Source organism: Octopus bimaculoides, chromosome 1 (assembly GCF_046866305.1).
Source record: "Octopus bimaculoides isolate indiv1 chromosome 1, ASM4686630v1, whole genome shotgun sequence".
NCBI classification, from domain to species: domain Eukaryota; kingdom Metazoa; phylum Mollusca; class Cephalopoda; order Octopoda; family Octopodidae; genus Octopus; species Octopus bimaculoides.
The window spans coordinates 18,691,860-18,713,728 of NC_142928.1; the positions used below are offsets into that span (position 1 = coordinate 18,691,860).

General features: G+C 37.1%; 1 protein-coding gene across 4 annotated transcripts in view; it reads left to right on the forward strand.

Annotated features, from left to right (window-relative positions):
• LOC106867686 (protein unc-13 homolog D) overlaps positions 1-21,869 on the forward strand; it is a 467,325-nt gene that overhangs the window by 186,424 nt on the left and 259,032 nt on the right. For all 4 annotated transcript variants that reach the window (XM_089348935.1, XM_089348927.1, XM_089348922.1 and 1 more), the window contains 2 exons: positions 17,657-17,773; positions 21,257-21,332. In XM_089348935.1, the coding sequence (XP_089205061.1) occupies positions 17,657-17,773; positions 21,257-21,332 (193 nt within the window). The remainder of the gene's footprint in view (positions 1-17,656; positions 17,774-21,256; positions 21,333-21,869) is intronic.

The following is a 21,869-nucleotide window of genomic DNA, read 5'->3' on the forward strand; positions in this document are numbered from 1 at the left end:
TATATATATATATATAAATGTGTGTACAAATACATACACACACACACACACACACACACACACAAACACACACACACACACACACATATATATATATATATATATATATATATATATATATATATGAATATATATAATATATATGTATATATAATATATATGTATATATAAATATATTTATATATAAACATACACACCTATACATATATGTATGTATTTCATAGCTAAATGTCTGACATGAGTTATTGCCAAAATAGTTCATAGTTCCACACTATTAACCCCATCTTTCATGTTAATTATATATATAACTGTAGTTGTTCCAATATCCCTGTTACTTTTGTCAATGATTTAAGAGTATTTATATATATATAAGTATACACCTCCCCTCCACTCCCAGATACATTTACCACAAAAGTATATATGTTTAAGTCGTTTTATATACTTCTTCAAAACAACAGGGGATCATTTATATGACCAATCAACCTGTCAGAAATAGCAGCCAAATACGTTTCAAATAATATCTTACCGTTTTAAAAATAGTAGGACACACTGCGTAATATATTTTTGGAGATTCAGGGGGAATTGCCATGACTGGAAAGCTGCTGATATTGTCCTGATCATTCTGAGAACAGACTTGGGGATAAACAATGATAGCTATAAAATGCACTTTGGTTCTATATATTTTGAAAATATTTATTAAAGTCAAAATACTAAACCAGTGGTTCTCAACTGGAGTTCCTAAGAACCTTGGGCGTCCCTATGAACCTTGGGTGTCCATATGAACCTTAAAGGGTCCATATAAGATTTTTCATTCAAATTTATGTGCAGTAAACTGGTTATGCTTCTACAATATACAAAACATTTTAAGAACTATTTTATACAATTTCTAATAATATTTAATTATACAGGAGTGGCTGTGTGGTAAGTAGCTTGCTTATCAAACACATGGTTCCAGGTTCAGTCCCACTTTGTGGTACCTTGGGCAAGTGTCTTTTACTTTAGCTTCGGGCTGACCAACACCTTATGAGTGGATTTGGTAGATGGAAACTGAAAGAAGCCCATCGTGTCTCGTTTCTCTGTTAGTTTTTTTTTGTTGTTTGAAAAATGTTCGTTTTCTATGTTTTTGTTTCTCATTGAGTTTAATATTTTTTTGATGTTCTATACCAATATATGCATGTATGTATACATATAGATGTAGGTATGTACATATATGTATGGATATATGCATATATTTATATATTATTTATATAATATATATATATATATATATATATATATATATATATATATATATATATATGTATGTATGTATGTATGTATGTATGTGTGTTTGTGTTTGTTCCCTCAGCATTGCTTGACCACTGATGCTGGTGTGTTTACATCTCTGTAACTTAGCAGTTCGGCAAAAGAGACCGATAGAATAGGTACTAGGTTTACAAAGAATAAGTCCTGGGATCGATTTGCTCGACTAAAGGTGGTGCTCCAGCATGGCTGCAGTCAAATGACTGAAACAAATAAAAGAATAAAAGAACTACAATAAGATTTTTTTTTAAACATCGAATAGCTATGGCGTGGGGTCCACCCAAGTATGATAGGGATCCATAGGTAAAAAAATGGTTGAGAACCAGTATACTGGACCATTACCATGTGTTTTACTGGGCTTGGAATTACTGTGTAAATCCTGGTTGGAGAAGGGGCACAATGTGACAGTACAATTTGTTACTAAAAAGGGATTTAAGGCGTTACTGATATGAAGGGCATCTGGTCAAGAAAGCAATCTTCAGAAGGTCTGTCTATGCTATACCAGCTTGGTAAAGCAGATGTATAAACACCAAGATAATGGTTGCAAATGGTATCTTTATTTTCTGTCTTTTACTCGTTTTAGCTGTTGGACTGTGGCCATGCTGGGGCAGCACCACCTTGAAGCATTTAGTTTGACAAATCAACGCTAGTCCTTATTTTAAGAAAATAAAACCGCTAAGTTATGAGGACGTAAATAAACCACCACTGGTTGTTAAAACAGTAAGGGGACATACACAAACACAAAGACACACATGCACACACACATGCACACACACTTACACACACATACACACTTACACACACACACACACATGCACATATATGTATGTGTACCATGCTGAAATAGACAGCATAGGTTGGTGCAGTCCTCTAGCTAGCCAGCTTCTGTCAAACTGTCCAACCCATGCTAGCAAGGATTACGAATGTTGAACGATGATTACGACAATGACGATGATTGCTTTAGGCTTCTACAGTTTCTGTCTACCAAATTCACTTGCAAGCCATTGGTTGAATCGAGGCTGTAGTAGAAAATAGTTGCCCAAGGTATCATACTCTGGGTTTGAACCCGAAACCATGTGGCTGCAAAGTGAGCTTCTTAAATACATGGCCATGCCTGTGTCTAGAAATAATATCCTCTTTGCCATCCCCCTCGTCAGCCTTGTCCTCTTGTTGTTGTTGTTGTTGTTGTTGTTGTTGTTGTTGTTGTTGTTCTTTTTCTTGTTCTTGTTCTTGTTCCTCTTCTCCTCTTCTTTTTCTCTTTCTTCTTCTCTTCTTCCTCTTTTCTTCTTCCTCTTTCCTCCTCTTCCCTTCCTCTTCCTCTCCTGCTCTCCCTCCTGCTCTCCCTCCTCCCCATCTTCCCCTCTTATCTCCATCCTTTTCATATCCCTCCTCCTCTTCTTCACCTCCTCTTCTTCACCTCCTCTTCTTCACCTCCTCTTCTTCACCTCCTCTTCTTCACCTCCTCTTCTTCACCTCCTCTTCTTCACCTCCTCTTCTTCACCTCTTCTTCTTCCCCTCTTCTTCTTCACCTCTTCTTCTTCTTCCCCTCTTCTTCTTCACCTCTTCTTCTTCACCTCTTCTTCTTCACCTCTTCTTCTTCACCTCCTCTTCTTCACCTCTTCTTCTTCACCTCTTCTTCTTCACCTCCTCTTCTTCACTTTCTCCTCTTCTCTGCCTCCTCCACTTCTCTCCTTCTCTTGCTCTTCTTTCCCCTCCTCCTCCACTTCTCTCCTCCTCTTCCTCTTCTTTTCTCCTCTTCGCCTCCTCCTTCCCACCACCACCACCATTGTTTTAACGCCCACTTTTCCTTGCTCACTTCTGTTGGATGGACTTTTTTTGAGGCAGATTTTTCCCCACAGCCACATGTTGTCCTTCCTGGCCACACCAATCCTCACCTGTTTCCAAGCAAGCTAATTAATATTCCCCCCCACCCCATCCACCATGGCCAGACATCATTTTCTGCTTTTTTTTTTTTTTTTTTTGCTGAACACTAGAAACTGAACGACACTGCTTGTATGTGAATGGCTCTCATTTACTACTATCATGCGATGTTAAGACAGAGTAACACATTCTAAAACACACACACACACACACACACACACAAACACGAATATACACACACGCACATTTATATTTTGGAGATCTTGTCTGACAAGTGATTTGATCCGAGACTGTGTTGAAACTAAAACAATTACAACATTGAAGAGACATCTTAGCCTTTCAAAACACACAAAAACTGTTAACTTCAATTAAATATTTTTTATTTAGTGTCAAATTTTTGACACTAAATAATAAATGCTTAAGTGAATTTAACAGTTTGTGTGTGTTTTGAACGGCTATGTGACTTCCAAGCTGAAATTGTGTTACATCTGTCGGTCTGTCTGTTTATTTATCTATCTGTCTGTCTGTCTGTCTGTCTGTCTGTCTGTCTGTCTGTCTGTCTGCCTGTCTGCCTGCCTGCCTGTCTGTCTGTCTGCCTGTCTGTCTGCCTGTCTGTCTGCCTGTCTCTGTCTGGTCAGTTATCTATCTGCCTGTCTGTCTGTCTGCCTGCCTGCCTACCTACCTACCTACCTATATATCTATCTATCGAAATATCATCATCATCATCATCACCACCACCACCACCACCACCACCACCACCACCATCATCATCATCATGAATTAATGTTTATTTTCCATGCTGGCATAAGTTGGATGGTTTGATAGGAGTTGGCAAAGCCAGAAGACTGCACCAAAATCCTGGTGTCTGTTGATGGATGACCTTCCTAATGTCAGGACTTTACACAGTGTGCTGAGTACTTTCCATATGGCACCAGCACCAGTGGGGTCACCAGCCGAGAGGGTTACGAGTGGTATGAAGGGAGGTGGATTTGTTCCAGGTGATGGCGAGGACAGAAATAGGTGTTTTGCTGTTGGGGTATCCCAGTTGGAGAGGGAGAGAGAGAGAGAAAGAGAAAAAGAGAAAGAGAGAGAGAGAAAGAAAGAGAAAGAAAGAGAAAGAAAGAGAGAGAAAGATAGATAGGTAGCTAGTTAGATAGATAGAGAGAGATAGAGAGAGAGAAAGAGAGAGAGAGAGAAAGAAAGAGAGAAAAAGAGATAGAGAGAGAGAAAGGTAGATAGGTAGCTAGCTAGATAGATAGAGAGAAAGAAAGAGAAAGAAAGAGAGAGAAAGAGAGGGATAGAGAGAGAGAAACATAAAGAGAGAGAAAGAGAGATAGATAAATTGATGGTGAGGGAGAGAGAGAGAGAGAGAGAGAAAGGGGGTGAAGATGTGCCAGGGCATAACCTCAATGTACAGGAGGGAGTTGAATATTAGTGGAATGGTACAGAGGACGGGAAAAGGTGAGAGAGCAGGGAGAGATGAAAGAGAATGCAGTGAGTGGTGAACGCATGCGTGTAAGGGAGTGGCAGTACAAACACCAAAGACCGTGGGTAGGGAAAGGAGAAACACCGGCACCCCAAGCTAAAGGTCTTCACCCATGTAAGATGTTGTTATCTGTTTGGTGGGATATGATATGGTTTAGTTCACTTTCAACTTTTAAATCCAAACCAAACGATAACAAAGGAGATCTACCATGAACAGTTTGAGTGGTTTAAGTCAGCGCTAGAAGAAAAACAACCATCTTTGTTTTTAAGATGAAAAGTGTTCTTCCATCAAGATAATGCTCGGCCACATACACCGAAGATGACATTCAAAAGGCTGGAGCAGTTTGAATGGGAAACAATGCCCCACCCACCCACCATATTCGCTGGCATTGCCCCATTTGATTATCATTTGTTCTGCAGTCTTCAAAATCATTTGGACGGAAAAAATATGAATTCTGTAGACAAGGTCAAAACAGTATTTGAGGAGTATTTTTTGTCACAGACTAGTGAATTTAGAAGAGGCATCTTCAGTGGTGGCTCGTAGATAAAATTAGATGGGGTGCTGCTTCAGAAAGTTTTTAGCCATTGTTTTAATATTGTGTAAAAGGAAACAAACATGTAAAAAGAAAATTTATACATAAACTTAATTGGTTCACGTTTTAGCCACTGCTGGTAGTGCGTTTAATTTGTTCACTAAACACCGCTGCGAATTCTCCCTCGTTTTTCAAAAATTTTCCCCTAAATCACAAAATAAGGTGGAGAAATGTACCCTATTTTTCAAATCCTGGCAGCAACACTAAAACTGGGAGCAGGATAATAACCTAATCCTACACTTTATCATATTCAAGAATATAAACACGTTTTTTAGCACAACACACACAGAGTAAAAAAAAAACACTACCTTTCACCCGGCACTGTCGTTCACGCAGTGCTCTCTCTCCCTAGTATGAAGCTTCCTATCTTGCATATGTGGGCATGTGCAAAACAGCGAAACACCACGTCACTGGAACTGTGAAGCACACAGTTCTATACAAGAATTTTTGTATTTTTTTCATAAACTAGGGGATGGCTACTGACATTAAGCTTAAGGATTATATAATGTACAAATATAAAGAAAGAATTAAAGGTAAAAGGACTCATTATATTGAATGTTATTGATAATATCAAGAGAAAATAGGGGACACTGTTCCACAGTTCCTATACACAAACTGCCACTGGGAGTTTTGCGAGCCTACCAGATAGATGGAAGAGCATTGTAGAAAACGAAGGAGAGTATATTTTAGATTAAAAAAGAACTTTGTTTATCTTAATTTTGAAAAATAAAAGAAGTATAAAAAAGCACATTATTTATGGGATAACCCAATATATTGCTGAGCTTGAAAGGATGAAAGGCAGAGTCAACGTTGGTGGAGTTTGAACAGTGTTGCATTCTTGAGCAAAACACTTCATTTCACGTTGCTCCAGTTCACTCAGCTGGCAAAAATGAGTAATCCTGTGACAGACTGGTATCCCGTCTGTGAAATTTTTTTTCCCACAAGAGTTCTGGACCCCAGTAATGAACTCATTTGCATACAGCTAATCAGAGCTCACCTTGACCTTGTTGTCAAGTTAACAAACACACTCTACCAAGTAAACGCAAGACAAAGAACGGTGTTGTAAATCATTTGACTGTGGCCATGCTGGAGCACAGCCTTTAGTCGAGCAAATCAACCCCGGGACTTATTCTTTATAAGCCTAGTACTTATTCTATCGGTCTCTTTTGCCGAACCGCTAAGTGATGGGGACGTAAACACACCAGCATTGGTTGTCAAGCAATGCTAGGGGGACAAACACAGACACACAAACACACACACACACACACACATACACACACACACACACACACACACACACACACACACACACACACACACACACACACACACACACACACACACACACACACACATATATATATATATATATATATATATATATATATACATATATACGATGGGCTTCTTTCAGTTTCTGCCTACCAAATCCACACACAAGGCTTTTGTCGGCCCGAGGCTATAGTAGAAGGCACTTGCCCAAGATGCCACGCAGTGGGACTGAACCCGGAACCATGTGGTTGGTAAGCAAGCTACTTATCACACAGCCACTCTTGCACCTATAACTTTATGTTATTACTTGTAATTATAGGCAATTTATTGCATCTACATTCGATATAAAAACCGTAGGCGATTGTTCACCAATAGATGGTTGCTAGGCTACTAGGCTACATCGACATGACCTCTAATGTATACTTTCAGCCAATAGTCATGAGTTTTGAGCCTGCATTGAGTGCATTGGATGCAGGGGGATTTTTAAAGCCATATTTGGGTAAAAAAAAAGGTGCGTTTTATAGGCCATCAAGTACGGTAGTTTGATAGTTGAGCTCTGATTGGCTGTATGCAAATGTATTCATAACTGGGGTCCGGAACTCTCATGGGAAAAAAAATTTCATGTCCTGTCCAGGTGAAGGAATATATATGCCATGGAAACTGCGAAACCAGTTCTTATGAGCCGGTATGACACGAGAAGATAACTTTGCTCTTTACCCCGCCCCACTCCTTCTCTCAGGCATTGTATATCTAGGACCACATTATTTGATGTATGCTCCCACTTTCTTTTATAATGGTAAGGTATAATCTAAGGGTGTTTGAGCTGTTATTTCTTGGCAACCATATAGGGGTTTCCCTTATGATAATAATGATAGTGGTGGTGGTAATGATGATGATAGTGATGATGATGATGATGATGATGATGATTATGATGGTGATGATGTTGATGATTGTAGGAAGAGAGTGGTGTTTATTATTGTGATGATGATAATGATGATGATGATGTCGATAGCACACACACACACACACACACACACACGTACACACACACACGTACACACGCACACATATGCACATGTACACGCACAAACATGCACACACTCATGCACACACACATGTACACACATACATGCACACACACACATGTACATGTACACACACATGTAGTACACACATGCACATACACATGTACACACACACATGCGCATGCACACATACACACGTATACACACATACATATGTGCGCACACACACACGTACACACACACACTCACACAACTGGCTTCCACACATTTTCCATTTACCAAATTCACTCACAATGCATTGGTTTGCCCCGCTTTGTAGTAGAAAACATTTGCTCAAGGTGCTGCACAGTGGGACTGAACCTGAAACCGTGTGGTTACAGAGTGAGCTTCAATAGGTCTGTCTCATCAGAAGCTGGCCCGGGGCTATATAACAACAGCAAAAACAAAAGCTTTAAATGTTCTCCAGTCATAAAATTGCCTTTGGTTACGTGCTCTATTGTTTAGTAGAGAGAGAGAGAGTGAGAGAGTTAGAGAAGGGGAGAGAGAGAGAGAGAAGGGATAGAGAGAAAAGAAAAGAGGGAAAGAGAAAAGAAGGGAGTTGAGTGGAAGAAGAGGAAGAAGATGAGAGAGGATGAGAGGGAAAATCTGTATGCGTGTGTGTGTGCATGTATGTGCATGTATACATACATTCTCATAAATATATATATATATATACATATATATATATATATATATATATATATATATATATATATATATATATATATATATAATGATGATGACATACTCACTTACACACACAGGTATATGTATATATGTATGTATGTATGTGTATATATATATGTATATAGATATATATACACACACACACACATAAATATATATATATATATATATATAATGATGATAACACTCACACAAATATATGTATATATGTATGTATGTGTATATATATGTATATAGATATATACACCTACATACATACATACATACATATATATATATATATATATATATATATATATATATATATATATATATATATATATATATATGTATGTATGTATGTATGTATGTATCATATAAGTATTCAGTCTGGAAGATGTATATGTATGTAAGTATGTGTATGTATGTATGTGTGTGTGTGTGTGTGTGGCAGGGGAGGTGTGTAGTGATCTCATGTACAGATCGGAGTTTTATCTCCTACACAGATTGAAGTATATTGCATTGATAAAAATCACTGTTTTATCTCATTATATTGTCTATCACACTTTACTGATTGTGTTAGAGCTGTTGTTATTGTTGCTGTTGTTGCTGTTGTTGTTGTTGGTGGTGATGATGGCATTGGTACAAAAACAATGGCAAAAACAAAACATACATTGATATGCAAACAAGAAACTGAATAGACAGATGGTTGTGAATACTAAATCTTTTCCTGGTGAAGAATCTAACACTCAACACAGACTAGTGATTAGTGACTTCAGAGTTAGAACAGATGGACCAAAGAGAAAAAAACACAGTTTGGATAAGGCAGATATGGCAGCTAAAAATCCCTCGGTTTGATACAGGTTCAAGGAAGTACTAGGGTGACAAGCGAGTACTATCGGTGGGGTGGAGATACGGTTCTGTTTATTTCCTTTTCCTTTGTGGCTTGTATGTCCAGAAGGAGGAGAATTGAGGGTTTCTACTTTTACTCTTTTACTTGTTTTAGTCATTTGACTGCGGCCATGCTGGAGCACCACCTTTAGTCGATCAAATTGACCCCGGGACTTATTCTTTGTAAGCCTAGTACTTATTCTATTGGTCTGAGACAACTCTTAGACAACTCTTGGAGAAGTTCTGAGCATAGAATTAACCTCTGCTCCTAGTATTCATTTACCTGGGTAAGGCTATTGACAAGATACCATTCTTTGTAGTCTGGTGATTGCTAATGAGGGATATATAAATTTTGTACAGAAATGCTGTCAGTAAGGTGAGAGCTAGAAATGAATTTTTTGAGGAAGCTAGTGTGTAGAGGTGTTTGTCACGGTCCATTTCTCAGGCCTTCTAGTTTATTATAGTATTAGTCCAAGTGATAACAGAGGAATTTAAGACCAGCTGTCCATAGGAACTTCTGTATACTGATGTCTTAATTCTCATAGTTGAATTTGAAAGAAATTTGAAGGTCTGAAAGAAAATCTAGAAATTTGAAGGTCTGAAAGAAAATCTAGCAAACACCAAAGTTTTGGTCTGCAGGAAAGAAAGATGGTAGAATTCTATTAATATTTTTGAGATGAGCATGATTGATATTCTGAAAAGGAATTGAAAGGGGTAGATTTTTATGATGAGCGTGTATAAAGTATACAAAGTGCAATATCGAATAGTAGAAAAAAGGGTATGGGTAATGAATATGGAGGATGGAGTGAAGGCTGAAAAGAAATGAGATGAGTATGTTTCTGCTGGATGAGTAATAATAGCAATACATGGAAGACAGAACACAAATAAACTGAGAGAAGAACTCAATATAAAAATAATCAAATGTAATGTGTAAGAGAGAAGACCGTCACAACAGAGATGTGATGCATAAGGAGAATGACAGTTGGATAAAGAAGTCATAAGAGATCTAAATGGAAGGAGTCTGTGGAGGAGGAAAACCAATCAAGACACGGGAAGAAGTGATGAGATGCTGTGCTGGAGAAGAAGAGAAGCCTCATCCAACCAAACATAGTTATGTGAACAAATTCCACTGGTTCTATTCATTGGCATAACTTGTCAAAAATACAATTTCAAGATGGAGGCCTTTATATACATCTGTGTGCAAAATAAGAACAGTAGGGCTGTCGTGAAACACTTTTGTGCTCCTTCTTTGTATGTATGCATATGTGTATGTATACACACATACACACATACACACACACACACACGCACACACACACACACACGCACGCACACACACACACACGCACATCATTTAATGTCTATTTTCCATGCTGGTATTGGTTGGATGATTTTATAGGAAGTGGTTAGGCAGAAGACTGCACCAGGCTTCACTGTCTGTTTTGGCAGGGTTTTTTTACCACCCTCTCTGGACTGAGCAGCTGTACCACCGGCTGTAGGGCAGTGCTACTCAAAGTGGTGGTCTGCAGAATGGTGCCGGTCCACGAGCCATCAGCTGCTGGTACACTGCGAGTTTCCAGATAAGAAAGAAACATTATACAATGCTAATAAAATGCTAATGCAATATTGTATTATTTTCTCTTTTGCTCTTTTAGTTGTTTCAGTCATGTGACTGCAGCCATGCTGGAGCACCGCCTTTAGTCAAGCAAATCAACCCCAGGACTTATTCTTTGGAAGCCTAGTACTTATTCTATCAGCCTCTTTTGCTGAACTGCTAAATTACAGGGGACGTAAACACACCACCATCGTCAAGCGATGTTGGGGGGACAAACACAGACACACAAACATATACACACACATACATATATATATATATATATATATATATATATATATATATATACATATATACGATGGGCTTCTTTCAGTTTCCGTCTACCAAATCCACTCACAAGGCTTTGGTTGCCCCGAGGCTATAGTAGAAGACACTTGCCCAACAAGCTACTTACCACACAGCCACTCTTGCACCTTTTTGTCTACAAAATAAATATAAGATAAAAAAAAAATTATCAATTTTTATTATATTCATTATATATATATTGTTTCCGGTATAAATTAATATTACTAAGAAATATTACTGGCACATAAGAAAAAAAAACTGCTGGTACACCACATTAGATAGTTTGAGAAGCACTGGTCTAGGCCACTATCTTTTCAGCCTTATATTTTAAGGTCGAAAGGGAAATAAATCTAATTTCTCCCCCTTTTTGCTTCTTTCTGTTTTCTTTTCTGTTTTCCAGTTTTTCAACCTTCCACCTTTTATATCTACTTCTTTCTCACCTTTTCTCACCTTTTCACTCATCCTATCCTTCTATTTTTAGCTTGTTATGCCATGTGGGCAGTGCCTGAAGATTGTGCTGAGACATCAGACATGTTAAAAAAAATACTGTCTGGCATGGTTTCATTAGCACATAAAAGCATTTCTTGTGTTTATCAAATAATAATTGTAATATTTATCTCTCACTAGATGGAGCTTTTTTGATCTTACCATCAAAGAACAGAATACTATGTATATATATATATATATATATATATATATATATATATATCTGTGTATGTGTGTGTGTGTGTATGTGTGTGTACATACATATGCATGCATGTATGGCAATGAACACACAAAAAAGACAATGTAAGAAGAAGCTTTAAGACATTTACTAGTTAATATTTAAAAAGAAAAGAAAGAGTTTTGATGTTTCAGACAGTAGTCCTGCATCAGACAAAAATAGAGAGAGATGGTGGTTGAAAAGATAAAAAGAATGAGAAAAGGTATTTGATAAAAGTAAGAAGAGCCAGATAAATCTGCAGTTCTTTGGGGGTGAGTAAGGAAAGGAGGCAGAAGAGGGGAGGAGTGTAGAAGTTTAGGAAAGTTAAAAATTTGTTATATGCAACAAAAGCAGTATTAGGTTAAAGCAGCCATATATATATTATTTATTTTCATTTAGTCAGGTGGCTATTTTTAACTCCACTATTTGTTTACTTGCCATTTCCCAACACATCAGTGGTGACAAATTTCATTAAGCATGTTGGCTGTGAGTACACACTATTGAAGATACTCAATGAAACAGAAATGTGTCTAGCATTCTCACTTGTCACAGCTGGGACAATTTTTCATCTTCCTCCAATATATATTGTGTTTTTAAAAACAGCGCATCCATAAGAGATGTTATCTCTGTATGAATACCACAGTAAATTTGACTAAGTATGACATATAAATGAATATATATATATATATATATATATATACACACACGTATATAGGGTGCAAGAGTGGCTGTGTGGTAAGTAGCTTGCTTACCAACAAGAGCATAAGTCCTTAGGGGCAATCCTGCATAGATCCATGGATCTATGCAGGATTGCCCCTAAGTGCACAAGCTCTTGTTCCTATAACTTTGGAAAGTTGAACTATGAACTTTTATGCTTCTTTTTCTTCTTTCCATTTCCTTATTCTTTTATTCCCTTCCTCTATGTCGTCATCTCATTAATATATACCATTCTCATTTTCCCTATTTTTCCCTGATTTGTCTCTGATGATGGAATACCCCATACTCAGAGATATCCCCGAAACAGCTGTAAGACTTTGAATTTTTTCCAATAATAATATTGTATACAACTTGAGATGTTTACCTTGCCTTAATGTTTGTTGTCCTCTTTAACAAGTATATATATATATAGCCTGAATGAGCTGCATTTGTTAAAAACCTGTGAAACTGTAAGCAGTATGGAGCCAAATCAAATTGTTTTAAATGATGATAATAATAATAATAATAATAATAATAATAATAATGATAATAATAATAATAATAATAATAATAATAATGATGATGATAATATATATATATATATATATATATATATATATATATATATACACACATGTATGTATACAGACATTATAAACCACATATATCATGCTTAATGTATAAGCTCTGGTGGAGAATACTTGCTCAAAGCATTGGGTGTTAAAACACCTGAAAATCATGGAAAGTGAGATAACTCATCTTTAATCCCATTCAAGAGTGATGGACATTGATGTTTCACCATTTTTGTGGTTTCTCAAGATCAACATCAAAAATGGTGTAACACTGATATCTGTTGTTCCTGGATGGGATTAAAGATGAGTTATCTCACTTTCCATGACTTTCAGGTGTTTTAACACCTAGCATGTTTTTTAGGGAATATTCTCCACCATGTGAGACTGGAGCCTACTGGCAAATACACGAAAATTATGATTTAAGTATATGCAGTTGGTAATGTTTGTTCTTAAATATAAAGGAAACCTATGACCTAAAGAAAGACCTCCATGCTATTATAGCAAAGTAAATGATTATGTTTGAAAAAAGTTATCAAATACAACAAATATATATCTATTTCCCTCCTATGGGTGTACCTCAGTCACATAAACAAACAGACAATAATAATAATAATAATAATAATAATAATAATAATAATAATAATAATGTTGATGATGATGATGAATACTACTACTACTACTACTACTACTACTACTACTACTACTACTACTACTACTACTACTACTACTACTACTACTAATACAGCTGCACTGACCTATTCCATTAAGATCTCTATCATGTCAAATTCCAGAACAACATGCCGTCAGCTTTGCCGATCGCCCAAGCTCTACTTTGGCTTCTTTTAAAGTGTGATGGCAGCAAGTTGCAGAGGGGAAAGATAATTTCCATGATTAAAGAGAATTAAAACAAGTGTAAGAGAGGATAAACTGTCAACTATTGGTATTATGTGATAAACTGTTTCAGTTTCGGTTATCTATTGACAGCATCAGTGATGTCATTATAAAGAAAAGAAGAAACAAACTCTTCTGTTTTTATATTTTTAATTTTTTTTTTTTGCTTTTACATTTTTATCTCTTAATCTTGTCACAGTTTACGAATTATGTTTCATTATCTGGCACCATTTTGCACCAATATTTCACTTCTAACAACAAGATATTTTCCGACACTGGCAACACACATTCCTCGTCTCATTTTTACTATTTGTCTTGAAAACTGAAGAAGTTAAGCTTTGTGTTATAATGGAGTGACTTTTTCTCATTTTGGAAATGAATTTGTCATGTATCATTGTGGTATTCTTGCCAAGATCTCATGCTGCTTGAACCTTCCCTACTGTGTGTGCACCCCCCACACACAAACACACACACACACACACACACACACAAACATTGACATACATGCTTGCATAAGCTTAAGCACACATCGACAAACACATGCACGTCCATTAATACACATAAACACACTCATGACCACAGATAGATACATACACATACACCACCATAAATTAATACATGCATACATTTCCATAACAAATACACACACACACACACACACACACACACACACACTTCACAATAAACAAATACACACACACACACATTTTCTTGCTGTTGTCTTCATTGTCATTTCCATGCCAAGTTGAGATCATGTATGTAGTTACTTCATCATCATCATCATCATCATCATCATCATCATCATCACCATTTAATGTCTGTTCTCTATGCTGGCAAGGTTTGGACAGTTTGACTGGAACAGGTAAGCTGAAGGGCTGCACCAGGCTCCAGTCATCAGTTTTGTCATGGTTTCTACAGCTGGGTGCCCTTCCTAACACCAACCACTTTACAGAGTGCACCAGGTCCTTTTTTTTTACATGGTGCCACATGAACACTTTTTATATGGCACTGGCACAGGTGTTCTTTACATGGTACCAGTGTAGGTGCTGTTTTGCATGGTACTGGCATGTGTGCCTTTTATGTGGTACCAGCACGGGTGCTTTTCACCTACTAAAAATAACAGCCAAATCTCTCACAAATCATATCCAATTATCTCAAAAAATTTTAAAACACTGTGTGTAATGTAGTGCTAAGTATGAAAGATATCTGGTCATGGCTGAAACCTCTTTAACCCTAGGTCTGCTCAATCAAGGTCAGCCTGGAGGTGAACATCGAGGGCTTTGTATTGGAACATGATAATATTCTGGCCAATACTTTTGAACAAAGAGCTTTTCAATTATTCTCTGACAAAACAGAATTCTTCAGCCTTTCTCTCTATATGTAGCAGTCATCATGTATTATACACCTGCAGCACATTGATGACCCTATAATGAAAGTCTTTCTGGTTAAATTGAGTTCTTCAGCTGCCTTACCACTTTTGTCTAACCAGCTCCGGATGTTGTCCATCCATTGCATTCTATGCCTGCCTCTTGATCTACTACCCTCTACTCTTCCTTCCATGATAATACTTTCCAGGCCATATCCTATCCCTGAGAAAGGCAATTTCTCTAGACATAATCTGCTCTAATTAACACCTGCCCTATTGCTCCCACATCAGACATCTGTGAAGAGATGGAAATTATTGTAAGTGATAACCTTCAGTACTATAGGGAATTTCTCTCTCTCTCTCTCCCTCTCTCTTCTGTCTCAGTCAACATCAGAATAGTTTCTTCAAAGCCACATTAACTGGACAGTTTCTCATTTAGAAGACAGACATTAGTAAATAGTTGTTCACAACTGAAGCAGCATTAATGCCAAAAGACAATATTTACCCCATTTAATAGACGGGGGTGGGGGTGGGGGCTCTGAAAGGGGTCTCAGGGAGTAGTGTCCCTGCCTTCCTGAGCTAGTTTTCCACCACATTCTTAAAAATCGTGGTAGAGGCCTTAATCTTGGAGCCACTCATGCTTAGAAAGTGAGGTTGGGGGTAAGCAAGGGAATTCCCCACCGGAGTAAATCCAGCTCCATAAAGGCCTCATGATAGCAAGGGAGAATGGGCACCAGCTAGCCTGCCCAAAGGTTGAGGTGGGCTGCACCTACCTGCGTCAGTTGCTACAACATTGAGGTAGATCTGGCCACCCCCGTTAATGGGGGACAAAACCTGGATTTAAAACACTGGATGATGATGATGATGATGATGATTTAAATGCAGATGTGTTAAAACACAGAACACTGTGGTAGTTACCATGAAAGAAACTCTCATTTTGGCTTTTGGTGTATGGCAATGGTGGATGCTTTATCACCCCACTAGCGATGTAAACAAGAGTGCTTATATGCACCAAAAGCCAATATGAGTGTGTCTTTCATAATAAGTACTGCAGTGCTCTGTGGTCTGACACAACATCCACTTTTAAGTGGGAAGAGATATTACCTGCAGGGCATCAGTCTTTAGCTTTTAACAGCCTTAATCAAAATCAAGTTATTATCACATTCCTTGTGTTAATTAAGCAGACCTATTATCAAAAGTATTCCAGTCATGGCAGCCCCATCTTTTATTTAGACATTATATATTTAGTGTTGTATTAACTAGTGTGGCTTTTCTTTTCTTAGGTAATATGGTCTGATTTGAGGAAAATTTGTTTCTATTTCTTGCAGGATGATTGACCATGGAAGGGCCTCACCTCTTTGTTGGCTCATGCTAAACAAGTCTTTTGTCATTGATGTAACCAAAGTCTTTGACATGTTTGGCAATGTAATCTGATAAATTTGTCCATATATAGAATCTATCTGTCACTAAATGATTATATTAATACAGAAAACATTTTACAACACCAAGTCTATCCTGCATTAGATAACTATCAATATATCTAAGATGATGTGCTTATAAAACACAACTACACACACACACACACACAGCCGCACACACACACACACACACACATGCACACACCCACACACACAAACACACATACACACACACACAGCCGCGCACACACACAGCCGTGCACACACACAGCCGTGCACACACACACACACACACACACAGAGTCACACACACACACAGCCCCCCCCCACACACGTGCACACACCCACACACAGTTTCACACACACGCACACACACACACACACAGAGTCACACACACACACAACCACACACAGAGTCACACACACACACACAACCACACACACATGCACACACCCACACACACAAACACACAGTCTCTCTCTCACACTCACACACACACACATACACACACACATAAATGTTCAAACGTTCTAAATCATATCCATATCTTTCTGATAAGTAAGTCTTCACACACCAATGATCAACAATCATTGGTTATGGTCACTAACACTTTACAGTCATTAATTCCTGCTATGTCTTTTCTACTACTACTACTACTACTACTACTACTACTACTACTACAGTCTCTGCTTTGATGAACTCACTGACAAATTTGCCCTTCTGTCTAAACCATACCATGCACCAATCTTTTCATGCCCATCCTATCAGACCTTGTACTTTTTTATAGCTGTATTTTGTATTTTACTGGAATTTTTTTGTCTGCCCAAGCTTTGGCTAATGTTACTTCTTAGATGAACATAAATAAATTCATTCAAAACGACTGACTTCTAACAAATTGTCACAATATCATGTTGTAGCCACCCTTAAATGCCACCTGTTTGTTTTCTGTCCACAGAGAGGTCTCAAATATACTGACAGAAGAGTTACATGTAAATGTCTACCAACAGAGCAGTAGTTCAAATCTTGAAGTTTTTGCTAAACAGCCTTTGGAAAAAAGCTTAAATTTTAAGAGGTTTGTTTGTTTAATAGTTTTTTATCTGATTAATTAAATAATTTTATTCATTATCAGATCATTAAGAATGAAATGTGTGATTTTCTTATGCACCAAGTTTAACAGTCGTTAACTCTAATTTTTTATCCTGACAATTCTTTGTTTTACAACATTGAAGAGTTACACCATCACTTTTCGAAATGCAATTCATGGTGTCTGATTATATTGTGAGTTTTTTTCTTGTAAACCAATTTTTGTGAACCCATGGAGAAATAAAAAATTCACGTTGTTTATGAATATGAGTTCCGTCATGGAACCAATACATTCAGATAGCTTGAAACATCAATGTTTGGTGAAGATGTGGTGAATGATTGCACTGTACATCGATGGTTTGAGAAGTTCCGATCTGGTGACTTTACTCTTGAAAATCAGCCCTGTGGTAGACCTGAGACCAAGGGGGATAATGATGAGCTGGAAACTGTAGTGGAAGTGGATATGAACTATGCATGAGTTAGCAGCAAAGTCTGATGTTTCGATTCCAACTGTTTTGGACCATCCGAAACAAATCAGCAAGGTAAAGAAGCTGGACAAGTGGGTACCATACGAACTGAACGAGCGTCAAATGACACAACATCTTGAAACTTGCTTTTCTTTGCTGTCACAGTATAAAAGTGAACCATTTTCACATTGTATTGTTATGTGTGATGAAAAATGGATTCTTTTCAACAATAGCAAGCATTCTGCATGGTGGTTGGATAGAGACGAAGTAGCAAAACACAACCCATAAAAGAACATTCACCAAAAAAAGCTAATGGTGTCTGTTTGGTGGTCCGGCACTGGTGTCATCCACTACAGCTTCATGAGACTTGGTAAGTCAATTACAGCGGGTGTATACTTCAACTAATTGGATGAAATGATGAGTGAGCTTGCAATTAAACAACCGAGATTAGTCAATAGAGACAAGCCAATTCTCTTGCAAGACAATGCTTGACCACCTGTTGCACAAAGAACGCTACTCAAGTTACAGGAACTGAACTTGGAAGTACTCTGTCATCCACCATATTCACCAGACCTTGCACCAACTGACTATCACATTTTCCAGGCTTTAGACAACTTTTTGCAAGGAAAAACTTCAAATCTGAAGAAGATGCAAAAATAGCCTTTTGTGATTTCCTCACCTCTTGCTCTCCAGAATTCTTTGCTGCCAACATAAATAAGCTGCCGATAAAACGGCAAAATTGTATTGATAACTTAGGTGCATACTTTGATTAACTGCATCACCTTTTCTTGAGATAAAATGAAATAAACTTTCAGTTCAAAATCGAACATTTCATTCTTAATGACCTGATAGTTAATTAAAGTTGCTTCACTATTTAATGCAGTGTTTTAGTAGAGCTAATCTTTTAGGTAGTAAACTTATACTTGGTGAATGGTTTAATGCAACCATCTGATCTTTGGATATTTTTAATGGAGTTCATTATGCTTGCAAGAATTTAGACCAAATTTTGAGTTTGAGATTAATATTTTTTCTCTTTCTCAAATGAGTCTTAAATATCTAAAAAAAGAAATAAAGAAACAAAAACACAAATAAAGGTTACAATTCTATATTTCTTAGATGAGGAATTTATATAATGTATTCTGTTTATATTTGTCAGACTGATTTACTCCTCGTGATTGCTGATTTCACTACATTTCAGCTGTTATACATTCTAGCCTCCTTCAGGTGTCTTGTGTTGAATTCGATTGTTGTATCAGAGCATAGTAAAAAAAGATGTTGGTTAATGCAGTTCAGTCACCTAGAGGTTCTGAGTTCAATCCCATGCAACACACTAAGGTAATTAACACAAAATCAACTGAAGGAAAAAAAAAAATGTCATGAAATACAGAGAGCATAATAAAAACAGTGTACAGCTGTGGATCAAATAAAGGTTTAGGTTTGAAATTCTGATAGAACAACCGAGTTCAACATTAGACACCGGAAGAAAGCTGGAGCATACAACAGTTGAAACGGAGTGAAAGCAACAACAACCAAGATGACGACACCAGCCTGACTAATATAAAGGGTATACATAAAGGGTCAATAGTACATTATTTACATTATTTACATTTGACGGATGTTTGTCCTCATCTTGTTTGTTGTTAACACGTTTCAGCTGATATACCCTCCAGTCTTCATCAGGTATCTTGGGGAAATTTCGAACTTGGGTTCTCATTTGTAAGGTATTTTTCGATATTATTATTATTACTATTATTCAGGTCACTGCCTGGAATTGAACTCGGAATCTTGGGGTTAGTAGCCCGTGCTCTTAACCACTATGCCATATGACCGTGGGCATATGGCATAGTGGTTAAGAGTTCAATTCCAGGCATATGGTGTAGTGGTTAAGAGCACGGCCTACTAACCCCAAGATTCCGAGTTTGATTCCAGGTAGTGACCTGAATAATAATCATCATCATCATCATCATCGTTTAACGTCCGCTTTCCATGCTAGCATGGGTTGGACGATTTGACTGAGGACTGGTGAAACCGGATGGCAACACCAGGCTCCAGTCTGATTTGGCAGAGTTTCTACAACTGGATGCCCTTCCTAACGCCAACCAATAATAATAATAACATCATAAAATATCTTAGGAATGAGAACCCAGGTTCAAAATTTCCCCAAGACACCCGATGAAGGCTGGAAGGTATATCAGCTGAAACGTGTTAACAACAAACAACAAGATGAGGACAAATATCCGTCATATGTAAATAATGTACATAATTCCTCATCTCTTAAATATAGAACTGTATTAGGGTCAATAGTCTTGTCCTTTCTTCTGACTAAATGATTAAAAAAAAAAAAAAAAAAAATTACCTAACCCTCTCTCAAATCACATGTCATGTGTCACAACTGTATAATCTTGTCATCTTTCAAATCATAAGCTTATCCTTAGACGATACTCCTAACAGCTTTTTGTGGAATTTAGCAGATGAGAGACAGCCTTCTCCTGAAGAACTGAACTCAACTAACCATGCTAATGAAATATTTGTTCACTTTTTTGACACTGAATGACCTGAAACTATCCTTGATCTTTTGGTCCTGTGATATAAACTTCCTGTTTTAACCCTTTTGTTACTGTATTTATTTTGAGATGCTCTGTATTTCTTTCAATTAATTTTAAATATAACAAAGAATTTAGTAAAATAACTTAGTTATCATTAAACTAGTGTTAGGAACATAAATTGCGACTAAGGTTTGGTGGAAGATTTTTTATTCAAAACTTATGAAAATAAAACATTTTTACTACAGAGCCAGAGGCGGTTTCAGACGGTTCGGTATCAAAAGGGTTAAAGTAATTGAAGTTAAAACTTTAAATTACTATTATTGTGTCTCTTTGTATAGTGTTTGCAGTGTGTTGTGTTGTATGTTGCGGTTATATTCTATGTTCTATGTGTATGAGTTAGATTTTGCAGCAAAACTTTATTAATATTGTGTAACACAGTCAAACATCTTCTATTTGCAGTATATTCAGTTTGTCTCGCCAGAATGAATCAGGGAAAGGACTTGAAAATTTAGGGGCAGCCATTATACCACTAAAGGTAAGTGTTACTGAAGTGTTGAAGGCACATTTGAAATTTTTCTTGTATTTCTTGTATTTCTACAGGGTGTCCACAAAGTCTGGGTACATGAGATTAACACGTACTTTAAGAAATTATTATTTCTTATATTTAATTGTTTATGCTATGATTTTATTTACTCCATGTATCCACATGAGGATTAACACATACTTCAAGAAATTATTATTTCTTATATTTAATTGTTGATGTTATTTTATTGACTCCATGTACCCAAACTTTGTGGACACCCTGTACAGTTATATATGTATATGTGTGTATATCTTTGTGTTTATTCCCCCACACTTGGTAAATGGTGTTGGTTTGTTTACATTCCTGTCACTTAGTGATTCGGCTAAAGAGGCTAATAGATTTAAAAATAAGTACTGGGGTCATTTTGCTTAGCTAACCCCTTCAAGGTGGTGCTCCACTATGGCCACAGTCCAATGTAAAAGATAAAGATTTACCTTCCTATTGTACCTGTATACAGGAAGATAGACTAAATTGTTAAGAATGAATATT